Source organism: Camelus bactrianus, chromosome 5 (genome assembly GCF_048773025.1).
Source record: "Camelus bactrianus isolate YW-2024 breed Bactrian camel chromosome 5, ASM4877302v1, whole genome shotgun sequence".
NCBI lineage: Eukaryota > Metazoa > Chordata > Mammalia > Artiodactyla > Camelidae > Camelus > Camelus bactrianus.
Window position 1 is genome coordinate 50,949,396 of NC_133543.1, and position 27,956 is coordinate 50,977,351.

The following is a 27,956-nucleotide window of genomic DNA, read 5'->3' on the forward strand; positions in this document are numbered from 1 at the left end:
GAAAAGGCAGTCTCAGAGCACAAATTAGCAAAATAAGAAAGGAAAATGGAGAAATTACAACAAACAAAATAGAAATACAGAATATCATATGAGAATATTATGAAAAACTATATGGAACCAAACTGGATAACCTAGAGGAGATGGACAAGTTTCTGGAAACATACTGTCCACCAAGGCTAAATCAAGAAGAATCTGAACACTTGAACAATCCGATCACTAGAAAGGAAATAGAAATAGCAATTAAAAACCTCCCTACAAATAAAAGTCCAGGACCAGACGGCTTCACCGGGGAATTCTACCAAACATACAAAGAAGAACTCATACCAGTCCTTCTCAAACTCTTCCAAACAATTGAAAAGGAGGGAATACTCCCAAACTCATTCTATGAAGCCACCATCACCCTGATACCAAAACCAGGCAAAGACACTACAAAAAAAGAGAATTATAGGCCAATATCACTGATGAACATAGACGCCAAAATCCTCACCAAAATTTTAGCAAATAGAATCCAACAACACATAAAAAAGATTATACATCATGACCAAGTGGGGTTCATCCCAGGGACACAAGGCTGGTTCAACATATGCAAATCAATCAGTGTAATACATCACATCAACAAGAGAAAGGACAAAAACCACATGATCATCTCAATCGATGCAGAAAAAGCATTTGATAAAATTCAACACCCATTTATGATAAAAACTCTCGCCAAAGTGGGTATAGAGGGAACATATCTCAACATAATAAAAGCTATATATGACAAACCTACAGCCAGCATAGTACTCAATAGTGAAAAACTCAAAAGCTTCCCACTAAAATCTGGGACAAGACAAGGATGCCCACTATCACCACTCCTATTCAACATAGTCCTGGAAGTCCTAGCCACAGCAGTCAGGCAAGAGAAAGAAATAAAAGGGATCCAAATTGGAAAAGAAGAGGTAAAAGTGTCATTATATGCTGATGACATGTTACTATATATAGAAAACCCTAAAAGGTCCACACAAAAGCTACTAGAGCTGATTGAAGAATTCAGCAAGGTAGCAGGTTACAAAATTAACGTTCAAAAATCAGTTGCATTTCTTTACACTAACGATAAATCAACAGAAGAAGAAAGTAAAGAAACAATCCCCTTTAAAATAGCACCCAAAGTAATAAAATATCTGGGAATAAACCTAACCAAGGAGGTGAAAGAATTATACACAGAAAACTATAACCCATTGATGAAGGAAATTAAAGAAGACTTTAAAAAATGGAAAGATATTCCATGCTTTGGATTGGAAGAATCAATATTGTTAAAATGGTCACAATGCCCAAGTCAATCTACAGATTTAATGCAATCCCTATCCAATTACCCAGGACATATTTCACAGAACTGCAACAAATCATAATAAAATTCATATGGAACCATCAAAGACCTAGAATTGCCAAAGCATTACTGAAGAGAAAGAAAGAGGCTGGAGGAATAACTCTCCCAGACTTCAGACAATACTATAGAGCTACAGTCATCAAGACAGCATGGTATCGGTACCAAAACAGACATATAGACCAATGGAACAGAATAGAGAGCCCAGAAATGAACCCGCAAACTTTTGGTCTTTGACAAAGGAGGCAAGAATATACAATGGAATAAAGGCAGTCTCTTCAGCAAATGGTGTTGGGAAAACTGGACAGCAGCATGTAAAACAATGAAGCTAGAACACTCCCTTACACCATATACAAAAATCAACTCAAAATGGATTAAAGACTTAAACATAAGACAAGATACAATAAACCTCCTAGAGGAAAACATAGGCAAAACATTATCTGACATACATTTCAAAAATTTTCTCCTAGAAGAAATAAAAGCAAGAATAAACAAATGGGACCTAATGAAACTTACAAGCTTCTGCACAGCAAAGGAAACCAGAAGTAAAACAAAAAGAAAACCTACGGAATGGGAGAAAATTTTTGCAAGTGAAACCGACAAAGGCTTGATCTCCAGAATATATAAGCAGCTCATACGACTCAATAAGAAAAAATAAACAACCCAATCCAAAAATGGGCAGAAGACCTAAACAAGCAATTCTCCAAGGAAGACATACAAATGATCAAAAAGCACATGAAAAAATGCTCAATATCACTAATTATCAGAGAAATGCAAATCAAAACTACAATGAGGTATCACCTCACACCAGTCAGAATGGCCGTCATTCAAAAATCTACAAATGACAAATGCTGGAGAGGCTGTGGAGAAAGGGGAACCCTCCTACACTGCTGGTGGGAATGCAGTTTGGTGCAGCCACTATGGAAAACAGTGTGGAGATTCCTCAAAAGACTAGGAATAGACTTACCATATGACCCAGGAATCCCACTCCTGGGCTTGTATCCAGAAGGAAATCTACTTCAGGATGACACCTGCACCCCAATGTTCATAGCAGCACTATTTACAATAGCCAAAACATGGAAACAGCCTAAATGTCCATCAACAGGTGACTGGATAAAGAAGAGGTGGTATATTTATACAATGGAATACTACTCAGCCATAAAAACCGACAACATAATGCCATTTGCAGCAACACGGATGCTCCTGGAGAATGTCATTCTAAGTGAAGTAAGCCAGAAAGAGAAAGAAAAATACCATATGAGATCGCTCATATGTGGAATCTAAAAAACAAAAACAAAAACAAAGCGTAAATACAGGACAGAAATAGACTCACAGACAGAGAATACAGACTTGTGGTTACCAGGGGGGTGGAGGGTGGGAAAGGATAGACTGGGATTTCAAAATTGTAGAATAGATAAACAAGATTACACTGTATAGCACAGGGAAATATACACAAAATGTTATGATAACTCACAGATAAAAAAAATGTGACAATGAGTGTGTATATGTCGATGAATGACTGAAAAATTGTGCTGAACACTGGAATTTGACACAACATTGTAAAATGATTATAAATCAATAAAAAATGTTAAAAAAATAAATAAATCTGGTGTTGGCCCATTAGAAAGTTACTGTTTGGTTAATTCTGTCATAATTTGTTACTGTATTGTATTGCCAGATACTGTAATCCAGAGCTAATCTGACAGTGCTGATGGCCCAGGATAAGCAGGGAGGTGATTGGATTCATTTGCTAGGACTGACATTACAGGGTATTACAGACGGGGAACTTTGTAACTTACAGTCTTAGCATAGCTTAAACTACATAAATCTGTTGTCTCGCAGTCCTGGGGGCTGGAAGTCTGAGATCAGTATGTCAGCCAGGCTGGCTCCTTCCCAGTGCCGTGAGAGAGAATCTTCCTTGCCTCTCCCCTGGCTTCTGGGGATCTGCTGGCAGTTAACCTTCGGCACTCCTTAGCTCGTAGATACATCATCCGATCTCTGCGCCTTTGCCTTCACATGGTGTTTTCCCTGTGTGTGTCCTTGTGCCCAGATTTCTTCCTTGTATAAGGACACATCCATATCGGGTTCTAGCCCGCTGGTGGCCTCATCTTAACTTGATCGTTTGCAAAGACTGTATTTCCGAATACGGCCACACTCACAGGCAGTAGGGGTTAGGACGTAACCATCTTTTGTAGGGGAACACCATTCACCCCATACACTAGTGTATGAGAAGGTTACAGTAAAACCCCTCTCCTTAGTGGGATCCTCTTAGTTATCCTTAAGGATTACACCTAGGACAAGAGGATCTTTACAGTAAACAGATCGTCTCTTCTTCCCACAGGCACTGATTGCATTGTCAGCCTGAGTCGTGTGTGTGTGTGTGTGTGTGTGGTTTTGCTTGATTTCTGGCCAGGATATCCTAGCTAACAACTATCCCATTGCCAACAGGGCAAACTTGGAGATTAACTATGCCAAAGGACTTCAGAAACTGGCAACCAAGCTGAGCAAAGCATTACAGAGCACAAAGAAAAAGTAAGTATACAGAAGACGTAAGGCAGAATCACTCTTAAAAAGAATAAAAAGCAACCTATGTTCAGTTCCAGCTCGCTCTTACAGATGGGGCAGGTCTACAGTATGGAACATGGCGCCTAGTTCTTGGGAACTCACTGTGTGCCAGATACTGTGTTAAATGTTTTTGTGGACAGTTTGCATGTAATCTTCATCACGACCCCTGAGAAGTCCTATTATGAGCCTATTTACAGACAAGGACTTCAGGCTTGGAGAATTCTAGAAACTTGCCCAGTCACACAGATAATCAGTTGCAGAGCTGGGTTCGTCCTGTGTCTTAGTGACTCCTTAGCCCATCTTCATAAAAGGCCTTGGAGAAGCTGTTTAACTGGGAAGGCAGGGTTGTTAAGCCGGAGGGTCTTGGAGTCAGGAAGTGTGAATCCCACTTTATCTCAAATTCATGACTTTCAACAAGGAACCTGGCCTTCCTGTGCCTCAGTTTCCTCCTCTGTTACATGGAGTAACACTATGCTTCACTGTGTGTGTGTGTGTGTTTGGGGAGTGCATATTAAATAAGAATGTGTGTAAAGAGATTAGCACATTGGGTGTTGAAAAAAGGTTCACATTTTTAAAAATTTATTCTTTTTTTTAATTTGTTTTATTTTTTCTTTTAGGTTTTTCTTGTGGGGAGGTAGTTAGGTTTATTTAACTTTCTTTTTAATGGAGGTACTGGGGATTGAACCCAGGACCTCATGCATGCTAATCATGGGCTCTACCACTTGAGCTGTACCCTCCCCATGACTTTTTTTTTTTTTTTTTGATTCAATTGAGAATGAAATCAATTATACTTCTCTTGAGGGAGAGAAGAAAGATACTGGTATTCAAAAAAATGGTCCATTAGTGATCACCTGTCACAGAGATTTTTGACTAATGCTTGCAGATGTCACCCAATGGCAGTGCCACTTCCAAGGTCTCTTTTGATGATAAAAGAAAGAGGGGAAGACAAAAAGGAAGCCTTTTGGAGCATACATTCCTACTCCTCCTTAGGCATCATCTGTAACAGCAAATAACGGCTTTGAAATTGCTCCTGACTTTGGGCTTGATTTAAGTGCGGTATTCTAGGGGACTGTGAAGGAGCCAGCAGGGCACGGTGGTTGAGTATAAGTAGACTTTATTTAGACTGCCCAGGTTTAAATCTGGTCTCTACCACCTACCAGCTGGGTGAATTAGGACAATTTTTTTCCCTCTTTGTGGATTAAGATGGAAATTATCTCATATAATTACTATGAGGATTAAATAAAATAATACAAGAAATGTGTTTAATACCTGACAAGAGCCAAAGCTCCCTGAGTGCTCATTACAACTTAAGTTCTGATTACCTTTTGAGGGATGAGAGGTGTAGTGGCAGGGGGTGTGTCTTACTATGTTGGAACCCCAGCATCCAGCGTGCTAGTCCCAAGGAGTTGGCGTGAACAGAATGTTTAACTAGGATTGACAACAATATTTAATAAGAAGCATTGAACTTTTATCAATACCAAAATTTGTGCTTGGTACTTGTATAATAACCCACATTTTTTTTATCTTCTGAAACACCAATTAAGTGAGGGTCAGAGAAATCACGTAATTTTCTTCCAAGTTTACACAGGAAACAAAGGGGAGTGTGTTTCCCCTGTGAGGCCAGCACCCCTGCCTTCCTGCTCTGCACCCAGCTCCCCCGAGGGGCAAATGTCAGTCTCTTCCCAAAAGTGTGCCTGGGTTCCTTTAAGAAAAATCAACTCTATTGATTTAATTTATATGCAATAAGATGCACCCATTTAAAGCACATGGCTTAATCAATTTTGACATAAGTATCTACCTTGTAGCCATCACCAAAATCAAAACATACCCATTTTTATCACACCAAAATTTCTTCATGCCTGTTTATAGTCTTTCCTCCAGCCCAGTCCCCAGGAAACACTGATTTGCTTTTTTTTTTTTCAGTCGAGATTATTTTGTCTTTGCTGGAATTTCCTAGAATTGGAAGCATATAGCAGGTATTCTCCTGTGCCCGGTTTTGTGCCTGGCAGAAAATCTGCCAGCCTTTGGTCTAGTTCTCCCATCCTCTGGCTGCCAGGTGCAGCCTAAGTCATTTGGAGGCAAAACCTCTGCACCATTTTGCTTTCATCTCTCTCCCCACACCCCTCCATCAAAGTCTACACTGGCCTCTGTCCCTGAGGTTTATTGATGGCAATGGGGTTATTCTGACTTTAGAAGGCCAACCATATGTAGGAGAAAAATAGCATCACATTTTCTAATATTCCCTTTGTGCTGCTAGGAACAGGGCGGAGCTGTCCTTTTGTTAGATTGAGTTACTTGCTCACAAGACAATAAATATCTGAGCTGTTGTCCTAAAAGCCAGCAAGGAACAGAAGCTAGACCCCAACCCCAAGAGCAGCACACAGGATGTGACCAGGGCTCCTGAGTCCTCCGTCACTTAACTTCTCTGAGCCTTGATTTACTCATCTGTGAAATGAAGAGTCCACAATGATTACCTTTAAGGGTCTTTTACCCCTAGCATGCTCCCGCCTGTTCTAAATGCCTTCTCACCCTCGGCCACTTCATTTCCCATTTTCTACAGACGTGAAATGGAAATGGAAATGAAAAATGACTGGAGAAAAAAAAAAGCAGTTTATGTAATGACTTTAGTGCAGATAAATATGTTGGCAGAATTTAATCCCATGGAGAAATTGAAACAAGATGAGGAATATGAGTGCAATCACTGAATGCAATGAATCAGACATGATGCTTTATTTCTCAAACTCCTGGGAAAATGACACCCACGCTTGTGCTCCCTTGTTTTTGCCTCCAGCTGTCTCGTCAGTGCCTGGGCCTGGGTCTCGGAGGGCATGAAATCTACAGCGGACCTGCATCAGTGAGTGCTGCCCCCCGGCCTGGCCCCAACCCCAACCCCAGAGGGAGTCGTACATATTTAACGAGGGCGTGCTACAGATGCTCCAAACTTTCATGGAGTAGATGTGCTGTAACACACCATCTTATTTCCCCAGAAAATAATTTGGGAAGGGGATATAAATCCTAATACTACTATGCTTGTGTGTCTTTTATGTTCTGTTTCCAGAAAACTTGGCAAAGCAATTGAGCTGGAAGCAATAAAACCAACTCATCAAGTCCTAAGTGTACATGAAAAGAAGAGAAAATCAGTGAGTCAAAAAAATCTTTTTCTTCCCTGTTTGAGCAAGATTTCTGTCTTTGGCTCAAGAAATAAAAGGTGATCTAAAAGTGACACTAAGTTTCAGGGATTTATTATAAAAATAAACACATCCCAAAGATTATGTACAAGGATGTTTGTTAAGGCATTGTTTATAGTACTGAAAAAACAAACTTCATCATCCAAAAATAAAGTATGATAAATTCAAGCAATAGGATATTATGCAACCATTAAAATCTCATTATAGAAGAATTTAATGACATAGGGATATGGTGTTAAAAAACAGGGTGAGAAAATCTAACAATATGACTTCAATTTTGTAAAATAAATATGTATGCATAGGAAAAACCATGAATGTTAATAAGAATTATCGCTAGATAGCAGAATGAGGCTATTTTTTCCCCTTTTTTTGGACTTTTTAAATATTTACATTGTTTTCCAGTGAATAGATAATCCTTTTGTAAATAGAATTATAAGCACAATTTTTAAAAAGAAATACTTTTCTATACTTACCAGCTTTGGATGAGGTAAAAGTAATACTAGGTATAATCCTCAAACAACCTTATAATTGAAGCAAAATAACTAAACAGTCCCTTCTGAGGCACCCGGTCCTCTTGTATAGCCCATTCTCTGGTCTCTGTGGACTTTTCCCTCCAGAACAGTTTCATTTGTGCTCATTTTTCTTACTTGTGTGTCGTACAATCCGTAAGCACTTTAAAATATATTTTCAGGCACCGTACTTGTGTGTCGTACAATCCGTAAGCACTTTAAAATATATTTTCAGCTGCATATTTAAAATGCAGCTCAGCTCTGACGGGGGAGGGGTCGCGGTCACTTTCCGTGTCAAGGCCGGGTTCAAGGGGAGAAGTTCAGAGCAGTAACAGGAGGTCTTTGTAAAGGGCAGGGGCGTAGCTAAGGGGAGTTTCAAGTGACCACAGCCTAATAAAGCAGGTCTTAAAGGTGCTAAGCCCATGGGCTGAGGGGATTTGTGAAAGCACTGATGGAAGAGAAATGACACCAAAAAAACTTGATACAAACTCATGAAACAGTTAGGAAATGGAATTGATGATTGGTGGACATCCGTGTATTTTTGCTAGAATGGGATGCTCTACTTAGGGCCTGGATAAGGGGGAATTGACAGTAATACTAGAAAGCAATATAATCTTCTGCCTTTGTGAACTGACTTAATACAAATGGAACACCAGGGTGTATTTCATTAGTTACAAAATATTTCCGTACCACATGATAATATGATGATCACTAGCATCTCCCCAGCACTTACGTAAATCAGGTACAGTGCTGTGGTCCTTACCACAGCGCTGTGGGTAATTAATGTCATGACACCCCCTACTGCTGGTCCAGCTCAATCTTTTCAGCATCCCCCGCCCCGCTGCATCCCTATTATCCAGCCGCATTCTCTCACAAAAGGTTAAAGATCAGAATTTTTTTTAAAGTGAACTCGTTCCACTTTTCAGTCGCATACATAGTCACAAGTGGCATAGTGCATAAAATGATATGCATGGTATTGCAATAAACCACAGATTCCAAGTTTAATCAACTGAAAAATGTGCAGTGTTGCTAGATCTCGGAGTGGTGGAGAGATGGCTGATCTGTGGGTTTGGAAGAAAGGTTCTGCCCTTAAGTCTGATCTTGAGGGGTTGCCTTAGATCCATTCTCATCATTTTTATTACTCCACCATTGGCTATTTAAAAGTAGGAGAAAAAGTTAATTATGACTAAGAATGCAGTCTCTTTTAAATTAAAGCAGTACTCACTTAGGGGCAGTGAGATACGTGGTAAAATCAGCACTTCTAGGACTTTTACCAATTCTCACAGTGTTAAAGTTTGAATCACGTGGAATGAGGCTGAAGAGGAAGCGATGGGACGGGAAGTGACACCAAACTATGCAAGATCTTCCTCCACACAGTTTATACCCATTTATATTGTTTTTACATAGTTACATATTAGAAATAATTATCTTACCAAATGCATTTGGGCTAAATCCTGTGAAGAAATTCTTGACGTGAGGTAAAGAGCTGGGCTACTTTTCTCATGGAATGTGTCCACTATAGGATTTTTAAATTCCTATTAATCATGATACTAATTGTATAAATTAAGAAGCCAGCCCCGTGATACAACAAGAAGACAGCAAAAAATTTTTTTTTCCTTTGATAGCTTGAGAACAAAGTCGAAAAGACAGCAAATCTTGTCATTAGCAACTGGAATCAACAAATTAAGGCAAGTATACACAAATATCATTTGTGGAAACTCAGGTTTTAGGATTGAAGCCTTTGGCTTTTGCACAAATGAGATCATGTATTTTAGTGTCTGTGTGTGTGTGAGAGAGTCAGTATTTAAGTGCTAACTGAAGAGAGAAATGCTTCCTTATCTGAGTTATTACATGGAGGGTATCTTTCAAATAAACCAATAGAGGAGCAGAACTTTAAAGACGGTTTTTATTTATAGCTAACAGGTAGCATTTGTTGTGTGTCATGTACTATATATATTTATGTATTGAATCATCGCAACAACCCCATGTGGTGTCTGACCTTGTGTTGTCCCATTTTACAGGTGGGTGGGAAGGTTACAACGCTGGTTAATGGTTGAACCAAGAATTGTTCAAGTCGCTAGGCTCCAGGGTCATGGCTCTTCACCGTAACCTACACTGGCTGCCTCTCTGTGTAAATTTGTAACTTAGGGCAGGATATAAATACTGAGTTTTGGTTTTATCTTTTACAGAAGGGCGTTTGTGATCTCCACCTCACTTGTGAGAGGGGCACAGTGCGGGGTGGGTGAGGATGTGTAAAGGCGAAAGCCTGTGTTGATTCCACAAGTACGTCCGATCCGCTCTCCTTGTGAACCGCAGTGTACTAAGATACGGTTCTTATTTCCATGTAATTTAAAATGGGGTTGGCTAGGAAACATCTGTGCGGGAAATAGTGAATGAATTCTAAGGAGAGGAATTATGATCTAGTGCAAGACTTTACAACATATTATTGTAGGTCCTTAACCAGAGAGGCTCACAGATGGTGCCCTTAAATATGTACAGATTATTCTAGAACAGTCCAGTTTAGGAATAATTCATTTCAAGTAGGAAGGACTAGAGGGCAGTGGAGAAGGAATCTGCTCAGAAACACAGTGATCCCCTTTGAGAGTTCTTGTGCTCCAAAAGTTGAAATTCTCTTTTTCATCTCCAAAGTGTGACTGCCCAAAGAGAACTTTCTTTCCCAAGTAGACAGCCGAGAGTGCCAAATACGCAGAGACACCCTCAGAAACAGCCCTCGGCGTTGCCTCTGAAGCTCCTTCTGAAACCAATTACTCCATAAGACCAAGGACATTAATATGAAATGTTTGAGACAAATGAATTTCTACACCCACCATAGTATTACTGTGAGGATGCTCACAAGAATCATTTTTATAGTAAGTATTTAAAAGTCTCAAAATGTGCCCAATCATTCGTTTTCAGTTTTGCTCTTGATTTTATGAGCTTTCTAAACAGGACTTGCTGTTCAAGATTCATTCTGTAAATAGTTAGTTTTCAGAGGAAATTCAATATAATGGACCAAAAGAGAGAAACCATGACCAGGAGCCACAATGGCTTTTAAAAACAAAAAGCATCTTTTTGCATTTTCCAGTTTCCACCAAGTAATTTTTCTAAATAAAACCATTTTATTTTTTTATAAAGATTGACAGAGAAATTAGAGAACATAAAATTCTTGATCTATAATAATTTTCTCTCTGGCTAGAATTCAAGGGATTCAGCACATCAGTAATGAAGTGCCGTCCGTACTGGGGACTCAAATGAAAGCCTTAAAGAACCAGATGCTCTTTCCTCGTGCTCTCCTTTATCAGTGGGTGTGTGACTGAGGGAGGAGGGAGGAGGGAGGGGAGGGTCTACGAGCCTCTTGTTCCTTGAATTCCCTTTTGTTAGAGGCTTCATATGCTTAGAAGATGTCTCTGGTTTCCTAGGGAAAGACAGACCTGGGCTTTTCCCTTCATTACCTAGTTTTATGGTCCTTGCAACTTGAGATGAAAAACCATACCATCTTTCTAGCAACCCAGTTCCTAAACAGGCTGAATCCAACTCAAACCAAGTTCTGTTTATTTTAACCCTGAAGCATCACCGTCTGCCAAGTTGGGACTGTAGAATAGGGAGCCATCACCTAAATTGTAGCCTGCTCCGAGGTTTGGGCTTCAACAGAGTAGGTGGACTTCAGATGCTTCTTCCTTCCCATCTCCCTCCACCTTCCCCACCACAAGCACAGGGCATTTCACAAGATACCAGGCAGGTGCCTGGCTCTCAAGCCTGAACATCAGGGAGCAAAATTTCCCTTTTGCTCTAAGTTTTAAGAGAGCGTCTTAAAATGACCTTAGTTGTGGCCCATGTTGATTTAAGAGGAGGATGCCAGCAGCCTTCCATGTTTGTTGGGATGTTTTTTGTATGCGGTAAAGCTGTTCCCTCCCATGATGCTGGCTAGAGCAATGTTTTTGAGGTTTGATTGCCTTTGGCGATTTACAAGATGTATAACCCTCTTGAATGAACTCAGTGTAATGAAAAAATGTACAATGGTTCTCAGGGCAAAATGTTAGCCACTGTGATATTTTAGGCAGATTTTTGGGGTGAGGGCAAAAAATGAAGAACTCAAAACACAACATTTCATTCAAGCCAGAGCATGAATGTGACTTCAGAGCAGGAGAGTTTTTCTCTTGGTATCAGTTTCTGATCTTTTTTTTTTTTTTTTGGTATGTGTTTGCTGTAGGCCAAGAAGAAATTGATGGTTAGTACCAAGAAGCATGAAGCACTTTTCCAGCATGTAGAACGCTCCAGGCAAACTACGACTGAGAAGGAGAAGCAGCAGGTGACCTCTCGTGGCCACTGAGGGCATGTGGCTTAGGGTGGGTGGGCTTCCTGTCCCGGGCTTCCTGCCCTCAGCTGTAGGCCCAGGGAGTGGGCTGATTGCTGCTCTGTGTGGGGTCTCTGCAGAGCTGTTCTGTGGCAGGGTGAGACGGGATCCTAAATCATTCCTGGTCCGCCTATAGTTTTAAAAGTATCATTGACAGATGTCAAACTAAACCAATGGTGTCCAATTTTTTGGATATGGAACCCTATTAAACATCTCTCAGCTCACACCCCAAGTAAGTTAAAAATGTATACACGTAACATAACGTAACATAATATACCTATCCTGTATATTTATCCCAAATAAGTAAACAAATACATACGCATAACATACTATTTGATGTGCTTTACCTATATTGTCTATTATAGCTAATGCCTTATATATTATACTTATGAACATTATAAAACATAAAGTAGAAATGTTTGAAGGATAATATAAAAATGAAACAATATTGTAAGTGATTTAGCTAATCGTGATGTCTTCATAGGGTCATTACATTAGCGACACATCCAGTCAAAATATGTACTTGGGGCAGGGTTCAGCCTTAACCATAGTAAATATGAATTCATATTTCTAATAGCCCTCTTGATAATGTAAAATTTGGGGGGCAACTTCTTGTCAGCTCTCACTAGCTCATGCCAGGTTTTGCCTTTCACGTGGGTGATGACGCTCCCGTAATTGAGAGCCTGAGAAAGAGTCAGCTCTGACGTTTTCCTGCGGCTTTCGTGTGCTTGCCTTGTTAGTATTAACGTCCATCTACAGCTTCTTAGCAGAAGTCTCTTTAAGGCAGGTGTTAGTTTTGTGTGTATTAACCCAATTAAAGCTAGATAATCTGTAAATCTGTGTGACCCAGACTCCTGCCAGTGGGCACATGTCCGAGGATGCTGAGAGTGAAGACATCTGTGAGGATCCACATCAGCGTCTTGTGTTGTAAAGTTCCCACTCTTCCTCCGGGACACCGCAGAATCCTCAGCTGCCCATGTGCAGACACCAATATGAACTCATATATTGAATAAGAGTAAACTCGAGCACTTTTTCAGGCAAAAATGAGCATAAATAATCTGGGAGTGTAGGCAGAACATTAAATACTTTCTGCCTGCATCCCAGTCGATTATCTTGCACACCTCTTCTGGTGTAAGCCCCTGATTGGAAACCTTTGAAATAGTCAATATCCTCTCAATGTCTTCCCCCAAAGGTGGAGTCCCCCTAAGGAAATGCAGGCAACCTGACTGCAACCCAAAACACTCTTAAAAGAAAAAAGAAAATTGTCATTGCAAGTAACGTGATTATTTAATCTGAGGAAACAATTAATTGAATAACTTAAATTCACTGTTAGCAGGATTTTACAAGGTTCTTACTTCAATCTTCACAGTTTGAAATGATCATAACAAGTGTTGAATAATGAGACAGCTTCCGAGGAGGAGGCAAAACCACAGGATGTTAAAATGCTAAGCTCCAGGACCTCGTTGGAGGCGTTTGGAGCCCTCATTAGAAGCTATTCTTTATTGATGTCGAGCAACAACAAATGAAAAAGCCGGGGCAGCTACGTGGTGAATTTCCTCTTCCTTCCCTCATTAGCAGCTTCCCTGGGAGGAGGAAGTCCGTGATCCTTCCCTGCCCTCCTCCAGCTGGTCCCGTTAACCACAGCCCCCGGCTGTTGTTACATCACAAACCCCTACCAACCTCATCACTTCACCTGGTAGCTTTCTTTTTTCAGTCCTAAGGCTAAACACCTAAGGCAGCATTCATTTTTGCATCTCACATAGAAGTGCCCTCGATCTCCAACCCCAGCCGAGCTGGTCTGGTGCCGCTCAGCGGTCTTCCTGGTCTTCTGCTCGGCGGTCCTGGTTCTCACCAGAAGCTGATCTGCATCTCCTTTCTTCTGGCAGCTCCCTCCTCACCACCCACTCTCAGCAGACTATCTTGCCTCCAGCCTCACAGGATAAACAGAAGTCAGCACAGCCACCTGCCTGCTGAAGTCATACGTGCAGCGGGACCGGCCAGTTCTTCATCCTGTGCTCCGATTCCCACCCCATACTCCTCTCAGAGACTCTTCCCTTGATGAGTCCCCCTCTCCAGGATCTTGGATGTACCCTCTATTATATGCTTCCCATCAGCCTTCTCAAGTCCCTCTGTCTTGGGAGAGCAGGGAGACACCCTCCGTGGCCCTGTTCCTGTTCTCTAGATATTCTCATGTCTCCTTTTTACAGTAAGATTTACTGAAAGAGTTATCTGTGCTCTGTCTCCACTTCCTCATCTCCTGTTCACTCCTCAAACCACCCAGCCGAGCCTCCCTCACCATTCTGCTGGCAGGTTCTTGCCATCGAAAACGATGTTGCACTGATTGCCAAAGCCACTGGGTGCTTCCCAGTTCTGACTTGATTTAACTTCTTGAAAGCATTAAGCATCATTGACTGTCCCCTTCTAAAAACATTTTCTTAACAGCATCTTACTCTCTTGGTTTTCCTTTCTGTCAGTTTTTTTCTTAAACGCCTTTATGGACTTCCCATGTTCTGCCTGAGCTTTATGCACTGCTGAGCCTGACCATTTCTCTCCCGGGCTTCATTCTGTTTTATTCAGCTTGTATCTCCAGTTTCCAGCACAGAACTCTCAATAGCAGGTACTCGATGCATAACAAGTACTCAGTATCCAAAATCGGAACCACTGCTTCTCTCTGCCCCAAGTACTCTTTATTCCTGGTTTTTGTATCTTTAAATAACACCATTCACCCTATCCTCCAGATTCTAACTTCTAAACCAAATACTTTTTGAATGTGTCTACTTACATCTGTCTCCACTGCCCCTACTACTCGCTCCCTGGCCACCATCCTCACCGCTTCGGTTACTCTAACTGACAAATTGGTGTCTTGGCTTTCAGTGTTGTCTCTCCTCATCTGTTCCCCACATACACGCCAAGCTGACTTTGCTGAAACTCGGATCTGAGCACATCATCCTCTTTCAAAAGCCCTTCAGAGGCTTCCCAGTGAGCTCCTTTATGGAGCCCCGAAGACCCTCCCTACCTTGGCCTCTGCCTAACTTGACAGCATTTTTGCTTGCTGTTCTCTCTCAAACTTTGAGCTCCAACCTCACCAAATTTTTTTTTTTCTATTTTGCCTCAGCAATTCCTCCTTTCATTTTAGGTGTATTCACACAAGGATCATTTCTGTGAGCACCCACTTTGTGGTACCTAAATACCATCATCCGGGGACCTGTCACACAGGATCGCAAGGGAGCCTGTCTAGTTCCTGTGAGCCTAGTACATGAGAGAGAGTGTGTGCCCAAGAAATGTTGTGATGAGTGAATAAATGAATGAACCTTTGTTCCAAGAGAAAGAAAAGAAAAAAGAAAAAGCATTTAATCTTTGACAAACTTTAGTAAATATCTCTGAGACGTTCCTTAAGATTGGCTCTACATTCTATTCCTATCTATTTGGGGTTCTTTGCTGTAAATTTGCTGAGCAGAAACTTCTAGTCAATAGTTGTATAGTGTAGGCTGATGAATGTGAGTGGTCATCTCCAAAGTGACTCCGTTCTCGTTGCTGGGGCCTGAGCTCTCTCAGTAAGAACCTAAGGACAGTGACTTAGCCCAGTAGAGCCATGGTCCACATTCAGCCCTTTCCTTTACTGTTACCAGGTTGAAATTGACAAGCTCAGGCTTCCATAGATAAATGTGTCTCCTTACACTTGATGTGCAAAACCAACTGTGTCCCATGTCAGTCAGACATTGGAGCCGAGGGACTGCTGAATGGCCAGCATTTCAGTTGGAATCATCAAGTGAGTGGTGTTAATATTCAGCATTTTGGATGAATGTTCTTCGTTACGGAAACATTAGTCAAAACATCCTTAAACATAAACAGGGCCATTCTTAAAAGGTTTTGTCTCTGTCCTTGAAACTCCTAAACCCCTTAAATTAGAGGGATCTTTGATGCTCCTTGAACTGTGGTCTGAGGACTACTTGTGTCAGAATCATCTGAGAGGGTGGTGAAAATTAAGATTTCCTAATCCCGCTGCAGAACTACTGAGTCAGTACTGTTACTTGTGGGACCCTGAAAATCTGCAGTTTTCCAAGAACCCCAGGTCATTCCTAGACTTATTAAAGTCCAAGAATCGTTTACATAGTACAACCACTTCCTTCCTCAAAGATGTGAAATGATGTGTCTGAGCATTTTGAGAATCCCTTTCAGCCACCCTGGTCAGAGGGTTTTGTATTGCTGATTTTCACACTCAGAATGGCCAATTTTGGTGATTGGCAAGAGGGGGCTCTTTGTGAAGGAGCAGATCGTCAGGGAGCAGGATGAAAGGCGAGCGTCTGTCAAGCCGTTCATAGCTCGACTGGAACGATGGCATGTACCTCAGGCTCCTCACTGTAACGATAATACTCAAGAGTCTTTGAGGGCGACACTAAACATCGGGCATTGGGCCGCGTGCCTGACCTGTGTCACCTGCTTGAACCCTCCAGGCGACACAGTGAAGTGGGGGCATCACTGTTCCCACCACAGAGATGAGAAAACCGTGGCTAATGAAGGGCTAAATAAGGTTAAGTAGCTCGCCTGCAGGCAGGACCAGGACTTGCATCTGGAAGTCTAATTCCAGAGTTAGACTGCAGAGGGCATATAGTGAAGGGAGGGTGCTGGAGAGGAGGGTAGCCAGGCCCGATGCTAGTTCCAAAAATTACCTGATTGCACAACTCTACCCATCCGGGTAAGAAATGCCAAGGCCTAAAGGATTTACCCAATGAGAGCACAGGAATCATTGGCAGATCCCAGCCCCAAGCTGTGCCTGCTTCTCCTTGCCTGCCACTGGGCTTCCTCCGTGGCCTGATGAAAGAGGGCACGCCGTGTCCTAGGTTGGGGCCTCGGTTTCCTTCTGTGAGAACCTGAAGGGGTCCTGCTGAAAGGCCCTTGGGCTCCCTTTCAGCTCTTGACATCCCTGTTTTCCGAGAAAGGGCTTTGATTTTGTCACCCACAGTTTCTGTTTGTGACTTTAGCTGGGAGACGGGGAACTTATCATCGGGATGCGTGTAACTCTCTCTGGAATTACAAAGGGCTCTCAAAAATGTGTTCATGAATATGTGACCCTGACGTTTCTCTCTAGCTCCTCAATAAACTGAAAAAATCAACTGAGAAGTTGGCAAAAGAAGATGAAAATTACTACCAAAAGAATGTGGCCAGCTGCTCTACCAGACTGAAATGGGAGAACACACTGGAGAACTGCTTCCAGGTAAGTTATGCATTCACATTTTTTCTTCCACGGGGTTTTGTGTGGCCTTGAAAAGGGAGGTCAGATTTACAGTTTGTATGACCTGATGATCTGTCCTTAGCTATAACCCTCACTCTTGTAATAGGTGACTTTAGACACAGCTTGTTCATGCTCATTATTTCAGTTTCTCCATGGACACAGTAACCAGTGAATACTGATTATCATTGGCCAAATTTCTGCTCCTGCTTCTCAGTGGACACAGTAGCTCCAGCTAACTTCAAAAAGTGCCGTCAAAGTCAAATGGAAATTAAGGCTTAAGTGTTAGGTGCTCAGAAATGAGTTTTAGGCCTTTAGAGTCGATTCATGCCATAATTACTTGTGGAGTTATTTGTATGCCAGACGTTGTGTTGGGCACTGATAATATACAGCATTGAATAAAATACCATCTCAACTCTTGGCATGTGCACAGTTTAGTAGGAAAGAAGACATACATAAAGAACTGTGGCAAATCACTCAAAAAAAAATCAAAAGCTGTGAATAAGCAAATCCCAAAAAGGAAAATCAAAATCACCAGGAAACTTATGAAGGGATATTGAATCATTTGGCGAAAGTTTAAAAGCGACAGTATCCAGTGTTGCCAAACAAGAATTGTTGGAAAATAAGAATTCCTGTCCCCCTCTAGTGAGAGCAGCAGGATGGTATTTAGTAAAACTGAAATGTGCGTCCCTTTTAGGCATCTATCCTAAAGAAAAATTTACATCTGTCTACCATGGGTAACGTATGAGCATGTAGATTGCAGAATTGTTTATGGTTGCATGGTGAGAAAAAAAATTGTACACCATCTCCATACCTATCAATAGAGTAATCACTCTTAAAATTGGGTCTAATTTAGAAAGTGGACTAATACCTAGCAATAAAAACTGAATTAAAACTGTTTAAACATGAACCTCACAAGCATGATGTTGAAGAAAATAAACGCACTGTTTAGACACTGTATGTACATGAAAGCACTTTTAAAACTCATACCACAAGCTACACTGAGTTTATATGTGAGTGTAGGATGAGGGAAACAGAGCTCCTGGTAGAACCGTGGAACACAGAAAATAATTTGAGTGACTGTGTTTTCAGTTCCCCAAGGATGATAGTGGCTAATAACCATTCTTGATGCAAACTCATTTCAGATAATAGATGCCTTTGGACATTAGAGTTTAATTCTCTCCTAGAACCTCAGTGGAAAACCTACTTTCCTTTCCATAAATCCATCTTGAGGAAGTAGCTGAAAAACCAAAGACAGATTTCTGTTTAAAATACATTATAAGTGAAAGGAAGAAGCAATTCAAATGGCCAACATTACGAGGATGTTAAATTAATCAGTCCACTGTAAGCAATCCTTCACAAGGGTCTGTTAATTAAAATGATGTTTGGGTGACTAATGGCATTGGAAATTGCATATGTGTAATATTAAGTGAAAAAACAGGATACCAATTTGAATAATTTGATAGATAACTAGAAAGATATATATACCTTGATAGACTAAAATACATCAAAATGTTGACAGTGGTTATCTCTGGGTGGAAGAATTATAAATGGTTTTAAAATTTATTTTCTTGTGGCCCATTACAGCTCTGGGATAATGTCTCAGAGCAGCTAGGGTGTTTGTTAAAATTCAGATTCCTGAGCGCCTCGCTAGATGGGGTGCATCAGAACTTTGGAATGATTTTAGGAAGCGGTCTAGGTAATGGCTAGGCATTCTAAAGTTTGAGAGTTCTTGCTCTGGGAAGAACAAAAAATTTGACCAGTTTTATGAAAACGATTTAGATGAAAATGAAGTCCCTCCAAGCTCTCCAGTGGTACAAACCAGAAGGTCTGGACGGTAAGAACTGAAAAGTATGAATGAGGAGTGTGCATTACCGTGATGCTGGGCCCCAGACAGGCTCTCCACCTGCTCTTCCTTGATGACTCTTTGACCCTCAACGTGCTATGGTGAAAGCACGGGAGGACGATTTGAGGTCCTCCAGAGTATCTTGCTTCCCTATGACCTACTTTATACCAAAAGAACAAGAGAATGGAAAGCAATAATTCATTAAATGAGATATGGCTTTCTCCTTTGCACGGTGGAATTTATCTCAGCCTCTTTTCATGAGCAAACATAGATCATCTTAATGATTTCCCTGAAATGTAATTAAAATCTGTTAAACACTATCATCGCCACCAGGGGCCACTGATTATTCTAATCTCAGATGGATGCCAGTGGCTTAGCACTTGTCACATTGAAGAAATAGCTGCCCAGCAGGGGGACCGGGGGGGGGGGGGGATGCGATGTATTCCCCAAACTGGCTTTTGTTTTCTGTCCTGTCCTTTGCTTGTGGTGCTAAACTAGAACAACTGCTTTCTAGATCTTTCTATGGTGTAAAGACTTTCTTTTTGAAGATTGCCCCACTTGAGGTCCAAGCCACTGAGCAGAATTTGATCTATCAGAGGAGGTTAACAGCTTTGACCTTTGAAGCGTTGCATTTACTAGGCAACTACTCTTCTGCGTCTTTAATCCTGTTACCTAGGAGACAGAGGGCTCCTTCAGATGGTTGGTACCTGCGATTTTGGAGAGCAACTCAGGAGACCAACAGCAGAAACAAAGGCATTTCATTCTCATTGACTTAAAAAAAATTATGCAGCTTTTGACTAGACAAAGCAGTGGCCATGGGGGAGCAGAGCTCCAGGCTTCCTGATTCAAACGTCAGGACACTGGGCACAGAATCATAATTTGCATGTAACTGACATAGATGTTCACAGATACTGCCAGCCTTTTACAACTTGCATTTAACAGCAGTGTTAAAATGGCTAGATACTGGTAAACCATGTGTGGTATGTCCAGACAATTGAATATTATTTAGCCTTAAAAGGAGGGAAATTCTGACACAGGCTGCAACATGGATGAATCTTAAAGACTTTATGCTAAGTGAAATAAGCCAGACACAAAAGGACAGATATTGTATGATTCCTTTTATATGAGATACCTAGAGTAATCAAATTCATCAAAGACAGAAAATAGAATGGTGGAGGACAAGGGTGTTGCAGGGAAGGGAAGTGTGGGGGTTCCTGTTCAGTGGGTGCAGGGTTTCAGTTTTGCAAGATGAAGAGTACTGGATGTGAACCATGGTGATGGCTGCACAATGTGAATGTACTTAATGACACTGAACTATACACTTTACCTTTTTTCTTTGGTGGGGGGAGGAATTAAGTTTATTTAATTTTAAAGTCAGTCCTGGGGATTGAACCGAGGACCTCGTGCATGCTAAGCACACACTCTACCACTGAAGCTATACCCTCCATGCTAAAGTTGACCATTTTAACCATTTTTAACACAAATTTTTTCCCCAATATCATTTATTGAATGGTATGTTATAATTTCCTCACACATTTGACATTGTATTTTTTTAACATTTTTTACTGATTTATAATCATTTTACAATGTTGTGTCAAATTCCAGTGTTCAGCACAATTTTTCAGTCATACATGGACATATACACACTCATTGTCACATTTTTTTCTCTGTGAGCTACCATAACGCTTTGTGTATATTTCCCTGTGCTATACACTATAATCTTGTTTGTCTATTCTACAATTTTGAAATTCGTCTATCCCTTCCCACCCTAACACAAATTTTTAAAACGTTGAATGACTATCCACCATAGATTAAGTAACAGAATGTGAATGCAGTCCACGCCTGGGGTAGAGAGGAGCACCATGCTGGACCCAGCCAGTGGCCCTGCAGGTGCATCTGGAGAGGCGGATGGGAGAAGCCAGTGATCTTGGTGACGTCCGCCTACCTAAGGCCTTGAGGTGGAGTCCTCCCTTCTTTCTTCCCTGATAATGTACCCACCAACTTGCCCAAGATGGCTTTCTTCCTTATGAAAGACTGTTGCTAAATGCTCTTTACTGTGTGGCATGGCGGGTGTGAGAGGAAGCAACCGGCCTCTGGGGAATGGGGGAGAGCCCAGGCCTTGTCCTACAGAAACGGGATGAGGCACATTGTCTTGGACACTTGACCCCTCAGTCAAAGCCCACAGTGCGGGCACATACCCAGCAGCCTCCTGTTGCCCCCTTCATCCCCCATGGCCTAGGAATCCCCACTGCGTTTCCCCTTGGACCAGCCTTCTCGGGCAGTGCCTCATTGCTGAACTCCTCCACATTCCTTCAGAACTAGTGAGTGGCAAGAGTCAAATAACTAATTTTTTTCTAAAATGTTAATGGTTAACAAGGCAAATGTGATTTCCCTTACTTTATTTTAGCTAAGAGCTGTAAAATTCCAAGAGTGGAATTTTCATCATTCCACGCAAAATGGGGAGGCTCTGTTCAAAGAATGGTCTCTGACCCCAGGCCAGATTTTAGGCCAGAAATAGGAACTGACCAGATGTTAAGGTTCTGCTCTTGTCAGATAGTTTCCTTAAGCAGAAAATTAGCATCTCATCACCGTTGTCCCTGCAGAGAGCAGCAGTGCACTGCAGACAATTGTAGAAATATTTAGTGTCTGACTGCATTTCCAAGATACAGATGTTGGTTTTACTGGGTGCCGTTCTTTTTTCTAGAACCCACAGACGCTTTTCAAATGATTCCTTTCTCCCCCTTCTTTGTGAATGTTGTATAACCTATGGCCTCCACCTATTTGCCTTTGGGCCCAGAAAAGCCCGGGGAAAGTGTGTGAGTTAAATCAGTCCTAATGGAGAATGAATGGGACAGACACCAAATCACACTCCTGTCCTGGGAATCTGCCCCCTCCGTGGTTTGGACATGACGTGATCAAAAGGCACAGAGCAGTGCACTCAGACTTTCTTCGGTGTATGAGTGCTTGGTGGGTGACTTCAGTTTTGTGTAACAACTGACTGATCTTATTTTCCATCCTTTTCAGAGCATCCTGGAGCTGGAGAAGGAAAGAATTCAACTCTTATGCAATAACTTAAACCAGTACTCCCAACATATTTCTGGTTTTGGCCAAACCCTGAGCACAGTGAGTAGTAAAGAACTCTCCATCTCTGGGATGCGAGGTAAGAACTGGCAGGAAACGTGTCGTCTGCAACCGTGTTGTTTCCCTCGGCATTGCAGTGCCACATGCAGATTCACTGCGCCATCAGCAAGATCGATGTTGAAAAAGACATCCAGGCTCTCATCGAGAAAACTGCAATTTCATCTGCAGAAAATAAATCTGAGTTCCTATTAACTGATTACTTTGTAAGTATGGGATGGAAGGAAGTTTCATTAATGTGGAACCTTAGTCAGAGACGGAGGGATTCATTTTGGAAAAAGTTGAGAGCAATCGTAAAGGAAACATTTTGTTTTGTACATGAAAAAACTGACGTTTTCATAGTCCATTTAAATTTTAAAACTGTGGTTTACAAACTGGGCAATGAAAACATGTCTTTGGTATTCCTAGCCAGGGAAGAAAGTCAAACAGGGTTTTCGACTGAATCTTCACGCTCTGTAAATAATCACTGTATCATACTGGTTATCTGTGGCTTCCTAACAATTTACCTCCAAACTTAACCGCTTAAAACAAACACTTATTGTCTCAGTTTCTGTGGGTCAGGGATCCAGGTGTGGCTTAGCTGGGTGCCTGAGGCCCTCACAAGGCTGGAATCAAGGTGTCAGCCAGGACTGCCAGACATCTTAAGGCTCAACTGGAGACCACTAGCTTCTAAGCTCACTCACTGACCAATGGCAGGCCTCTGGTGCTCGCTGACCGTTGGCTAGAGATATCGGTTCCTTGCCACGTGGGTGTCTCCACGTGCTGAGAGCTCACAGTGTATCACCTGCTCCCCCAGAACTAGTGATCCTGGAGAGAAGCAGGTAGAGAGCCCAAGATGGAAGCTTAGTCTTCTATAAACTAATGTTGGAAGTGATAGCTCATCATGTTCTGTTGTCACAAGCAAGTCAGTAAGTGCAGTCCACACTCAAGGGGAGGGGATTTACACAGAGGCGTGAGTCTTGGCAGGTGCCAATCATTATCATTCTTCGTGGCCCTTGCCTTTCAAAAACTATGACCGAATTACAGAGGCCTAGAGTTTTTTTTTTCCTTCCAGTTTTGTTGAGAGATAATGGACATATGGCACTAAGTTTAAGGTGTACAGCATAATGATCTGACTTACATACGTCAGGAAATGACTGCCACAATAAGTGTAGTGACCATCCATCACCTCGTATAGGCAGAACATGAAAAAAGAAAAAAACCTTTGTGATGTGACCTACTGTCTTACCAACTTTCATATGTAACATACAGCAGTGTTAATTGCATTTGTCATGCTGTACATCGCATCCCTAGTACTTACTGATCTTGTCACTGGAAGTTATACATTCTGGTCACTTTCATCCAACTCCTTCTCACCCCCAGCCCCACTTCTGGGAACCACAAAGCTCATCTGTTTCTATGAGTTTGTGAAGTACAGTTGACCTACAACATGATGTTAGTTCCTGACACACAACGCAGTGATTCAGTATTTCTATACATTTCAAAATGGTCACCATGATAGATCTTGTCATCTGTCACCATACGAAGATACTAAATTGTAATTGACTAATAGTCCCCACACTGTACATTGTATACCTGTGATTCATTTATTTTTGAATGGAAAGTTTGTAGCTTTTAATCTCCCTCATCTGTTTTTTCCTCTCTCACCCTCTCCCCTATCAACCACCTGTTTGTTCTCCATATCTGTGTTTCTGTTTAGTTATGTTTGTTTATTGGTTTTGGTTTTTAGATTCCATTGTAAGTGAAATCATACATTATTTGTCTTTCTCTGTCTGGCTTATTTCACTTAGCATAATACCTTCTGGGTCCATCCATGTTGTCACAAGTGGCAAGATTTCATTCTTTTTTGTGGCTGTTTTATACATAATTATATATAGTTTTTATATATTTAACTATATATATAAAACAAATCTTCATCCATTCATCTATTAATGGACACTTAGGTTGCTTCCATTATCTTGGCTAATGTAAGTCATGCTGCGGTGCACATAGGGATGCATGTATCTTTTCAAATTAGAGTTTTTGTTTTCGTCAAATACCCAGGGGTGGAACTGCTGGATTGTATGGTAGTTCCTACCAACAGTGAACAGGTTTTCCCTTTTCTCCACATCCTCATCAACACTTGTTATTTGTTGTCTTTTTGATAATAGCCATTCTAACATGTGTGAGGTGTACCTCATTGTGGTTTTGATTTGCATTTCCCTGATGATTAGTGATGTTGAGCATCTTTTCATGTGCCTGTTGGCCATCTGTATGTCTTTTGGGAAAATGCCCATTTTTTTTAATTGAGTTGTTTGGTTTTTCGATGTCAGGTTGTAATGAGTTCTTCGTATATTTTGGATATTAACCCCTTGCCAGTTAAATCATTTGCAAATATTTTCTCCCATTCAGTAGATAGCCTTCTTGTTTTGCTGAAGTTTCCTCTGGTGTGCAAAAGCTTTTTAGTTTAATGCAGTCCCAGTTATTTTTGCTTTTGTTTCTCTTGCCTGAGGAGACATCCCTCTCCAAAATATTGCTAGGACCAGTGTCAAAGAGGGTACTGCCTGTGTTTTCTTCTAGAAGTTTTATGGTTTCAGGTCTTAACATTTTTAAAATCCATTTTCAGTTAATTTTGGGGTATGGTGAGACAAAGTAGTCCAGTCTGATTCTTTTGCATGTAGCTGTCCAGTTTTCCCAGCACTGTTTACTAAAGAAGCTGTCCTATCCCCATTATATATTCTTGCCTCTTTTGCCATAAAGTAATGGCCTATCTCAGGGGCTTATTTTGAGAGCATTTGGGTGATTCTACTATCACATGACCTTCCTTGCTAAAAACTGATCAGTGTCCCTGGTCAGAGCCCGGGCATCCTGCCTCTTTGCTATCCTGGGGTAAATTCTTGGTCTTCTTGGATTAGGTCATGCTTCAGATCGTCCTCTGCTCTGGTGGTGTTAGTCTTAACTGTAGTGTTCTAGGAGCTGGTCATTAGTTACCAAAATCTGCAGGAAGAATTCCTGATTGCTGTTCCCTGGGCTCTGCTATACTTCATTCAGACTCCCAAGGTCTAGTCTGGGGGCTCATTCCTCTCTATGTATAAAACTAAACCCCTGGTCATGTCCTCCTATAAGCATACATGTGTAGCCAGAGTCCGCATCCCAGGACCCGCACTCAGGGAACAAGAGATGAGAGATCTGGGCACAGCAGTGAATCCTGACTGGCTTCCCCCTCCCTAACCCTAAACAGCATTAAGTGGCCAACTGGTTTTTAATTGAATCTTTTTTCCCTATCCTGGCAAAGGCAAAGCAAATTAGCAATAGCAATGTCTGTTCAAAGGAGAAACAAAGGTAGAGATGGAAGAGGAAAGAGAGATTTGATTACATGAGAAAAGTACTTTTCTTTTTCTTTTTTTCATCCAAATAGTGTAGGTGATCCCTGAGATGGGAAAATGTACAGTTAAATATATGTTACTTTCTTGTAAAATAAATAAATAAAGCCTCTATCAGCTAACCTGTCAATAAAATAAGGGTCCATCTCCTTGAAAATTTGACTAACTCCTACTGAAATGTAGAGAGGCAGCCATGATGATTTATCTTTATTTAACGTGCTTGTGGGCAGTTTTGGTGTCTGAAATTTCAGTGCACCAGAGATAGCTACGTATGTGCTGTCTAGGAGAAAGGACTGTCTTTCCAAATGGGTGAATAGGATTGTCTTAATATCCTTAAAGCAAAACACCTCCAAAATCTGACTATAGTTACTGGCAATCAGTGTAGACTGGCATTTATTGAGTGCTACGAAATTTACATGGTCTACAGTAAGACATTAAATGGTCTACGGTAAGACCATTTACATGGTCTATGGTAAGAACAATCTGAGTGTAAATACTGGAGGGCTGGTGACGAGTGGGAAAAATATTTGTAAGGTTACTCTAAAGGCCACGTTCAAAAGATTGTATCTGGAAATTAAATGCCTCCTGTGGTATTAATCTTCTTCCTGACAAATCTTTGGAAGAGAAAGACAAATTTAAGAAAGTTAATGACAGCACTGACTCTATCTCAGGTTGATCCAGTAGTGACCTATCGCAAGAAATATATTTGCAAACAGACTTCCCCAGAGAAACCAAGTGAGGTCGTGGACTGGTATGGGCGTCAGATTGTGATGTGTGTTCCTCCCGCAAGGAGGACTAAGGGTTGGAGCGAAGCATCCTTGCAGTTGACTCAGAGCTCACCTGTGGGGGTAAAGTGAACTTGGGCCTCAGCCTCGGCAGACACGTGAAGGATTGGGCTCTGGTGCAGAACTGGGTTTCATGGGAGTTAGGTTTCAGGAGTAATTACCCACTAGCTGTTTTGGGCCTTCATTTATTTCTCTAGGTGCCGCAGGTAAAACAGGGAAAATCAAACCAATCTTGTAGAGTTATGAGAATCACATGTAATAAAGAAAAATTTTGTAATATAGAATACACAGTATATAAAATATTTTAATCTGTATATTATATTTTTATAAAGGTTATTCTCTTTGCTCTAAATCTTCACATTTCCCTTTCTTCAGGACAATCAATTTAAAGCTAATCTCTCCACCAATATTCAAGATCCTATTTTTTTTAAAGATTTTTTTTTTAATTTTTGGTTTCTTTTTTTGGAGGGGGTAATTAAGTTTATTTACTTATTTTCAGAGCAGGTGCTGGGGTTGAACCCAGGACCTTGTGCATGCTAAGCACGCCCTCTACCACTTGAGCTATACCCTCCCCCCAAGATCCTATTTTTTCTCCTTTTCAGAAAGTCCTGACTCCTCCACCTCCATCTTCAGTCATTTTCCCTCTTTCTCCACAAGTCTCTGTCCATTTACCACACTCATGTTCAGCTACTTTCCCACCTGACCCTAACCTCCTTTTTCTTTTGCGCATAAAGGTTTTAATCATTTCAAGTTGCATACCACTGTAGGACGTTTGCTCTTTGACTTCTGTCTAGTCCTAACATCCTTTCTTTTCCCCCGTTTCAACTATGGAAATAATATATCTGAAAGCTATGAAATCGTTAATAGTTCTCATAGCCTATGTGATAAAATCCCGACTTCAGCCTGAAAATCTGACCTAAATTACTGGGACAATCTTTTCTTCCACTATGTTTGCTTAAGCAACCAGTCTATTTATTGTTCCCAGTACATTTCACACAGCCCTTCCCCCCATCCTTTGATTCTGCAATTTATCCTGCAAAGAGTACCCTTTGCCCTTTTTCCCCTTGACTTAAAAGTCCTAGTCTGTCTAGCCTCCTGTTCCTGGTGAGCCAGGCACTCCTGTCTGCACCATTCATGAAGGAACATGACCTCAAATTGCTAGATCTCTTAATGTTACACTTCAAGTCTATCTAATTATAAACCTGTTCTAGGAAGAGCACATACATTTCAGCTCACATGTTCCCAAGAGCCAGCCAGCACAGACACAATCAACCTTTGTTCCATTCCTGAGGCAGTCCTAGGTCGAGGCACACACATGATACTGCACTTGGACATTAAAGGACTCTAACCTGAATAAAGACAAATAAGGAGCAAAAAGTATCCAACAAACATCTGTTTATCAAAAAACTATGAAATTGGAGGGTGGGTATAGCTCAGTGGTAGAGTGCGTGCTTAGCATGCATGAGGTCCTGGATTCAATCCCCAGTACCTGTATTTAAAAAAATAAAAAACCAAAAGACAAAAAAACTATGAAATAGCTATAGTAAGATTCTTCCTCCAAGAATATTTTTTTTCTATTAAAGAAAGTGCTCAGCTGTATACTTAAAATTGTGAAT

At 41.2% G+C, this 27,956-nt stretch overlaps 1 protein-coding gene across 5 annotated transcripts in view; it reads left to right on the plus strand.

Moving 5' to 3' along the window:
- NOSTRIN (nitric oxide synthase trafficking) overlaps positions 1 to 27,956 on the plus strand; it is a 69,425-nt gene that overhangs the window by 32,598 nt on the left and 8,871 nt on the right. For 4 of the 5 annotated variants that reach the window (XM_010971419.3, XM_010971418.3, XM_010971421.3 and 1 more), the window contains 8 exons: positions 3,812 to 3,895; positions 6,720 to 6,782; positions 6,987 to 7,068; positions 9,251 to 9,313; positions 11,836 to 11,934; positions 17,069 to 17,194; positions 22,080 to 22,178; positions 22,274 to 22,399. In XM_010971419.3, coding sequence (XP_010969721.1) covers positions 3,812 to 3,895; positions 6,720 to 6,782; positions 6,987 to 7,068; positions 9,251 to 9,313; positions 11,836 to 11,934; positions 17,069 to 17,194; positions 22,080 to 22,178; positions 22,274 to 22,399 — 742 coding nt within the window. The remainder of the gene's footprint in view (positions 1 to 3,811; positions 3,896 to 6,719; positions 6,783 to 6,986; positions 7,069 to 9,250; positions 9,314 to 11,835; positions 11,935 to 17,068; positions 17,195 to 22,079; positions 22,179 to 22,273; positions 22,400 to 27,956) is intronic. The other variant, XM_010971420.3, reaches the window with a different exon arrangement.